The sequence below is a fragment of the Theobroma cacao genome, chromosome 3 (genome assembly GCF_000208745.1).
Source record: "Theobroma cacao cultivar B97-61/B2 chromosome 3, Criollo_cocoa_genome_V2, whole genome shotgun sequence".
Taxonomy (NCBI): Eukaryota; Viridiplantae; Streptophyta; class Magnoliopsida; order Malvales; family Malvaceae; genus Theobroma; species Theobroma cacao.
In genome coordinates, this window is record NC_030852.1 from 24414342 (window position 1) to 24422881 (window position 8540).

Sequence of the window (8540 nt, forward strand, 5' to 3'; positions counted from 1 at the left end):
TTAAAAAATAACAATAAATATTTTTTAAAATTTTCTTTTATCTTTCAGCAATTCATAATATTATAGGAGAAATTATATTTTTGTCACACTCATCTTTTTTTATTTGATTCAATTTTTTTCATAATTTATTAAATACCCTTTATAATAATTTTAATCAAAATTAAAGTTTGTATAAGATGTTTTACCAAACAGCTTATCTATAAAAAAGAGTTTACGAAAAGTAAATTTATCAAACAACTTTAGCTTAATTTTAAAAGTTATTACTTTTCATCAAAGATTTATAATAACTTTTAAGTTAAAAAAAAAAGAAGCTAGGCTAAACATGTTCTTAAGTTGTTCTTTTAGAATTTTTGTTTAATAAATGATCATTTCTCTTAATATTTATTTAGTTATTGAATTGAATATGAAATATATCAAAGTTTACATTCAATTGGTCAGGACACTTATAATTTCCCTCTATAATGCACTTTACTAATTATGGTATTATTAGTATGTATGATTTATAATTTAACAAGTGTACAACTAACAAAAATATTCATGTGTTGATAGTATATATAAGGCATATTATTACTTAAAAAAACTCTTATATTATTAAATAATTTTAAATAAAATTTTTTAATTACATTCAATCAAACCTTTATATTTTTATTTTGATTTAAATAAGTCATTTTAACTAATAGTTAACTAATTGTTGTTAGTAAGAATATCACTTGTCATTTTATGCCACATGGTGTTGGCATAACATGTTAACATATCATAGTCATTTTAATTATGCCACATGGTCACGTGACATTTCACCCTGACATTAGCGTTACATAGTATAACAATAACAAATGACATTTTAATTAATTGTAGTTAATAAACTATTACTTGTAAAAGTTATTTAATCCAGAATAAAAGTTGTTAGCTCCATAGTTTTCAAATTGATCCCATATTTTGAAATGACAAACGAAAATTATCACAATTTCATCTAAGTCTTGGAATATCAAGTCTAGACATCCCCTAACACTTTCAAATGAGTTTAAGAACAAAAACAGTGAAAGAGGATGGAAAAATAAAATGACTTAAAAGAATGGAGTTAGAAAACCCTTTTTAATTAAAAATGGAATCAAGGAAACTCTGTTCAAAATAATGGAACCAAGGAAAGCCCTGTTTAGTTTTACAATGAAACATAAAGGGACTATTTATAGAGATAGTCCATCTTCAACCTACTTGTAACGTAAGTAATTAAATAAGGAAGTATTCTATTCCTAGACTTCCTTGGAGTGCAAGAAAAATAAATGACATAAAAATAAATATTTTAAAAATTAAGTTTTTGTGCAAGCAAAGCAATCAACAAGTAAAAAAACTTAAATATGGAAAGTATTCTAATTATCTTAAAATACTTTACTTGGCTGCTACTCTTTTTAGTAGCTATTGGATCCTTTTGTACAGGTTGTCCTGCGTATGTCTGTTTGTGTAGACCGTGTGCGTACGGCTCTCTTGCGTGTGTGGCCCATAGCTTAAGCTAATTCTCCTTTAAAGGACTTTGAAAAATGCAATATAGTCTAAATCTATCGGTACATGTTCTTCATATATTGATACATTTGGACAAGTATTGATAGAAATTGGAATCTATCGATACATATTTTCAAAAAAAGTTAAAATTTGTGAAGTCAAACTCAATCTATCGATAAAAATGAAACAGAATACTTATTACCTTAAAAGTATCGATACATTTTCAACAGAATACTTACTACCTCAAAAGTATCTATATATTAGTAAATGTATTGATACATTTCTAACAGAATGTTCAAGCCCTTGTAGCAAAGTTCAAAAGTATCGATACATGCCAAAATGTATCGATACATTATAGTGGGAATTCAAACATAAAAGAGACAATATATCTATACATGCACACATGTATCGATACAATATGATGTTGGAGCCTAAAATGAAAAGAAAAATGGCTATTTTCACATTTAATGCACTTCCAACTACCTTTGAAGCTTCACCAACTATAAATACAAGTTTACACAACATTTATGATGGTTAGAAGACTTTGAAATACAACTCTAAAAGAATAATTCATCTCAAATCATTCAATACTCTTTGTACTTCTTTTATTGCATTTAAGTATTCTATTGTATCACTTAGAGAGCTTTTATTGTTTATGTTCATTCTCACTAAATATTGTATTTAACTTGCTATTTAGCCTTTAAGAGGCATCTTAGCTGCTCTTTAATCTCTTATTATATTCACTAGAGTAGTTATACCTTAACCAATTGAAAAAGTAAAAAATAAGTGGTTATACCTTAATTAAGATAAAAGATAGAGTGATTGTGCTTTAATCATAAAAAGACATTGTATTGAAAATGTTGTACTTGATCCATAAAAGTCATTATATTGAATTCTATTTCAATAGTGGATTTTTAACTCCTTAATGAATTTAAAGGAGAGGACGTAGGCAAAAAGGCTGAACCTCTATAAAAATTATTGTGTTGATCCTTCTTCCTTCCTTCCTTACTTTACCAATTCCATTTTTATTTCCAACGTTACTTATTTTACAAGAATCTAATCGTCTTACTTATTTTCAAATTAAAAATTTGGCTTAAGAAAACTTTATTTTCTTAAAATTGACAAGGAATTTTTAAAATTTTAAAAACATTTCAATACACCCCTCTTGAAATTATTCATATTGAACTTATTGCGCTAACAAAAGTTTATGAGTTTGATTGAAGGTAATAAAATAACAAGAGTTTATTTAAATTTTCTTCACTAGTTCAAGAGTTTTTTTTAAATAAAAATAGTATATTTATGCCAAAATAATGCATGAAAATGAATTTTTAATAATATCATTTAATAAAATTGAAGTGATGTTCCTAGAAAGATCTCTAATATGCATCCTACCAACAAGATATTGAAAAGTTATACTCGTAAGAAAAACATTATACCCATATAAAAAGGTATTAGAATATTGATATAACTTTGATTAAACATAAAACACAATAATGTATGAATAAAACTATATTGTATTATTGTAAAATTTTTTTTATCAAGTTAATATCTAATTCACTAATACATTCTATCATAATTGAATTATACTTACTTTTGAGATTTCTAATTCCACCACGAGTATATGATTTATCCCTTCAGTTTTATTTTTATTTTAATAGATAGAGAGTTAGAGACTACTCCAACAACCAAACACCCGCCATTTCGACCACTCTGCCAAACGAAACTAAAGTTCCAAGATATTTTCCGAGCAAAAAGAGAGAAAAGACTAGAAAGAAAATGAAATGGCGTTAGTTCGCAAGGGTTTAGTATCCGTGGCTATAAGAGGTTTAAGCTCTCAAATTATGCTAATCCCTTTTAAATCTCAACGGTCGTTCTGCAACGAGCCATCGTCTGCCGATCCTCTTCTTAAGAAACTGCTTCAGGTGCCCAGCTCATTAATCAAGACGACGCTTGATTCAGATGATCGTTTTGCCCTACGAAATTCCGAATTTTCCTGGAATGCCCTTGTCGCCGGTCTCCCATCTTTGTCATCTGAGAAGGCTCAGCTGGTAAAAGCGGAAAATTGTCTTTTAAGTTCTCTCTAATATTACTGAAATTTGCAATGCCTTGTCTGGCTGCTAAGACTTTTGGGCATTAATGGAAAAACGTAAATTATTGAACATTTGCAGTTTTCATTTAAGTTTAGAATTTTGCTCTCGCAAACCATATATATCCGGGTTTGATTTTATTTATTTCCCTTGGAATTAAAATTTTAGAAACGTAAGGTTTTGAATGCAAGGAATGGATTTGATTGCCCTATTTTTCATCTGATGCCGCTGTTACCATTAGCTAGCAGTTTACATTTGACTGCAAATGTAATGCTAAAAACAGTAAATAGTATGGTAATAAATCTTAAATGCTATGCATGTTGCCTCTTGCTTTTTCCATTGAACTGATTTTTTACGGGAAAAAAAACAATATAATGTACCTTTGTTTTTATTTTAATTATTTTCTTTATTTCGTGAGCATTTTTTTTTGGACATTTTTCCTGTTATAGCGATTTTACAATAGCAATGCCAAACATTTAAAATGCCGAACCATAGTTTTTTGTATGGCAGTTTTTGACTTCAATTCAAACCATACTTTTTCATTTGCAATGATTTAACTTAGCTTACTATTTGATTGGTCAGGTTTTGGAATGGAAATTAGAGAAAATGTTGAAGGACAGTGAGAGAGATTATGATCAATACTTGAATTTGATGTCTCTCTGTGCAAAGACTCAAAATGTTCCACTTGCAATGCATGTGTTCACTTCAATGGAGGCTCATGGGATTAAACCAACGGCTTCTGTTTTCAATTCCCTTCTACATGCTTGCTTGTGTTCAAATGATGTGATAACAGCATTCAGCTTATTTGAGATAATGGAGAGTTCAGAGGGCTATAAACCAGATGCTGAGACTTATGAGACTTTCATAATTGGCTTTTCAAGTTTGGGAAATGCTGTTGCCATGAAAAGTTGGTATTCGGCAAAAAAAGCTGCAGGTTATTGTGCTACTCTACAAACATATGAATCTCTCATATCTGGTTGTGTCAAATCTGGTGACTTTGATAGTGCCGACAAATTCTATGAAGAAATAACGTCGATAGGAATAATGCCTAATGAGCGCATATTGGAGAATTTGCTGGAAGGGTTTTGTAGACAGAGAAGGTTTAGTCAAGCTAAAGAGTTATTGAAATCTTTTCTGGATGTTGGGCGGGGAATTAGTGTGAAGATGGCTGAGAAGATTGTGCGTTTGTATTCTGAATACGGGAAGGTAGAAGAAATGGAGGATCTACTTTCAACTATAGTGGAGTCAGGTCAAGTTGTTGAAGTTATGTTGCAGGTGCACTCTGGGATTATAAGGATGTATGCCGCGTTAAATAGATTGGATGATGTAGAATACTCAGTAGGCAGGATGCTGAAACAAGGGTTATCATTTAGATGTACTAATGATGTTGAGAAGGTCATCTGCTGTTACTTCAGGAAAGAAGCTTATGATAGGCTAGATATATTTTTGGAACATATTAAGGGTTCTCATAAGCTTTCAAAATCAACTTATGATTTGCTGATTGCTGGATATCGAAGAGCTGGGCTTTCTCAGAGATTAGATTTGGTGATAAAGGACATGGAATTGTCTGGGGTTTTATAGCATCTTAGTTGGAAAGACAGGTTCTTTTGCAAACAGAATGAAACCAACAGTCTGTCTTTGGCTTTGACTGTGGCACTTTTGCTCATTTAAGTAGTGATTTAGGATATGCTTCCTGCACAATAATGCCGCAAGTCGCTAGCAGGTTTTCTGGAACCCATCGAATAAAACTGAGCTGACGTCTTCTGGATTGGGACTATTATATGATGGCTGCTCAATTAATTGCTTGCACTATACATGCAATAGAGCATTGTTCGAAGTTAAATTAAGTCAAAACAGTAGTGGGCTTGATAGAGATTAGTGAGTGTGTGAATTGCCAAAGGCAGAGGAAAATATGTTAGAAAATTGGAGACATTTTCTCTTTGGTTGACATCAAACTTTAGGTGCTCATACTGAAATTCTTTGGGGAGATGATCATCCTTTGCTTGAACCAAGTCTATGCTTTAGAATAATATATCATCATTGCATTGGACAGGTTTCTGTGCATGAGGTTTGATGCATCTGTTTGTAAAGGATGGCCTATACTGACCCTGGAGATGAATTTGGGCAGTATAAGATAATTACTAGGAGTTAATTGACGAAAGAATTTCAAGATGCCAGAGTAAGCTGTGCTGGTCTGGATCCCTCTGCCTCTGCCTCAGCCAAAGTTTTTGAGCCATGAGATTACAAGAAATGTGCCTATTGTGCGGCTTTTCTAAGAAAACCAGTCTTGATGGATAATAATAGAATGATGCTTGATGCTGTGTCGTTATAATTGTTCAGAAAGTAAGTGGTTTTCCTGCTTTTACGATTAAGAAAAGCATGGATCTGTCATTTTCTTCGTTCCTAAAATCCCATCATGTGTCATGATTATCATGGGAAGGTTATTCATTGCTACTGCTAGTGCCGGAATGGCGTTTGCATAATCTCCTCTTTTTTACGTAAATTTGTCGTTATGAGTTTTTAAAAATTTATGCAGAGCGCGCTTAAATGAGTTGTTCATTGTGATAGGAATAGCATGATTTAATTAATTTTGAATCTTGTTAACTTGATGTTAATACGTTATGAATTTATAGTGTACACTGTCAAAGAATTCAATATTATCAAGTTAGAATTTTCTAAAATAAATATCTATTACGTTTAAACTATTTTATATAATTAAATGGTAACATATATAAAAGGTGTAAATTACTTCTACCTTTCTAAGTTTTATCTATAATTTTACATCGGTCAACATAGATCCATTAATATTAGAAATAGATAGTCGATTTAAAAAATTTACTATTAGTGCACAGTTACTATTTTTGTTTATTTAATAGCGTGGTATTAAAATTATCCCCATTTTACCTTTCTTGTTATGTATTTTTAAATCTTTTTTTTTTCTTCTTTCTCTCCATCTCACTGGTCAGATATTCTTTTTCTCTTTCTTTCTTGTATGTTTTGAGTGGCCTTCATCATGGATGGGTGGCCGCAAGTAGGTTTGTGCAAAGACTAACAGCACGTTTGGTTCGCGGAATAGGCATGAATAGAATAGAATTGTTATTCTGTGAGAATAGAATAAAGTGAGAATAGAATAGAATAGTTATTACTTTGTTTGGTATTGTGAATGGAATAGAGCAGTAATTGCTATTATAACTTATTATAGTGTTTGGTTGGTGAAAATAAAATTGGAATAAGAAAGAAATAGGTGATAAAAAGACAAAAATACCTTTGACCATATTAACAATTATTTTCATAAAAAAATAAAATTATCTTTATTATCATTTAAATACACATTTATCTCAAAAGATAATTATCTATCATAATTATATTTTTTCCCAATTACTAAAAATAATTATAATTTAATCACATATTTTTATAAATAGATAATTATTTAAAAATATAATATAATTATATTATATTTTATCTATCATAATCAATTAAATTTGTGTATAGATTTTTTTTAAGCCAATTCTTCATATATTATGAATCATTTTCATATATTATGAATCATTTTTTTCTAAAAAAAATGTAAATTATGTCTTTTGATAGATTAAATGCAAATTCATAAACCCTTTTAAAAAAAGAAGAAATCATTTTTTTGAACCTAACATTTGGTGCTGAGGAAACATAAATGGCAAATAGAGAAATACCGTGTCTTTCAATTTATTATTTGCATTTCATATCTGGCAAGAAAATGACAATTTACCATTTTAACTAAAACATATTGGCATGAAGATGCTATAAATATTAAAAGAGCCTTGTAATACTAAATGCCTTTTAGATGAAAATATTAGTACATATAATCTACAAATCATGTCTAGTTCAGAAAAATACACTGACCTTGAAATTAATGGATGAATATTCATCCTATTACACTAACTTACAACATGCATAAAACAAATAAAGTCGTTACAATAATTCACCTTTATACAACTACTAACATAACTGTCAATTCAAAAGGGTTTTGACTTGTTAATAAACCTCATAATTAATATCAACATCAAGCACAAATGCCCAAAAGTTACAATCTCTGGAACTTACCTTTACAAAAAGTTTTAGATTCATCCAAGCTCAACGGTCAACAAGAAATGTCCTCAGCCATTCAAGTCTTCGATCAAGATCAATACTAAAAAACACAAACATAAGAGTTGGAGATTCTGAAAGTTTAATTGAAGCTAAAACCCTTTCCATCGCTGTCAATCCCTCTACTTGACTTAAAATCCGATCCAACTCTTGAGCTTTTTGTTGGATGTTCACCTCTGCTCCAACATTTCTGCTAAACTCAATTCCAGCCTATTTTATGTTTTCACCCAATATCGTTGCAGTAGTAATAATTGAATGTGTAAAGGTGTAATTATAAGTTTCTTAAATGTGTAAAGGTCTATTCAACATTCAAATACAGAAGAACTGCTTCAAAGATTTTAACAACTCAAGACTGAACCCAACTAATCAAAATTTTATAAAGGTGCAATGCAGACGAAATTTGTTAAAAATTTCCAATACCAATCTCAAATTTGACTGTCACAGCTTCCCAATTGAACCCCAAAAATAATGACAAAACAACAAACATGAAGCTGCCATTGTCCAAGTCAGGGAGAAACAGGTATTGTTCACAACCAACACAAGAGGAAATACCAAACAAACTTAAGGCAAAGAGAAAGAATTTCACAAACCAAAATAAAAAATACTCATACGATCAGCATGCAGATACAGAAAACTTTTAACACAAAAGAAAAAAAAAATGAAAAACACCCAGATGATCAACAAGTAGAAGCATTTTTACTAAACTATTACAGGTCATTAACAGATAAAAATAATAACTATTACAGGTCATTTAAAAAAAATGTATACAATTTGTCTTATATTCTTATTATTATTGTTCAAGTTGTTATTTGCTGCTTTCAAGTGATTTAAAGT

The 8540-nt window shown here is 30.1% G+C and overlaps 1 protein-coding gene across 1 annotated transcript; it reads left to right on the top strand.

Moving 5' to 3' along the window:
* LOC18604916 (pentatricopeptide repeat-containing protein At1g05670, mitochondrial) lies at nucleotides 3183–6193 on the top strand. The gene is made up of 2 exons (XM_007037619.2): nucleotides 3183–3545; nucleotides 4167–6193. Exons 1-2 carry the CDS (start codon nucleotides 3279–3281, stop codon nucleotides 5163–5165), a joined length of 1266 nt encoding a protein of 421 aa, XP_007037681.2. The 5' UTR covers nucleotides 3183–3278; the 3' UTR covers nucleotides 5166–6193.

Excerpts from the sequence above, each read along its gene's own strand:
- LOC18604916 (XM_007037619.2), top strand. The coding sequence starts at position 3,279 with ATGGCGTTAGTTCGCAAGGGTTTAGTATCCGTGGCTATAAGAGGTTTA. Across the intron at positions 3,546-4,166 it reads CATCTGAGAAGGCTCAGCTG|GTTTTGGAATGGAAATTAGA; the intron begins GTAAAAGCGGAA and ends TTGATTGGTCAG.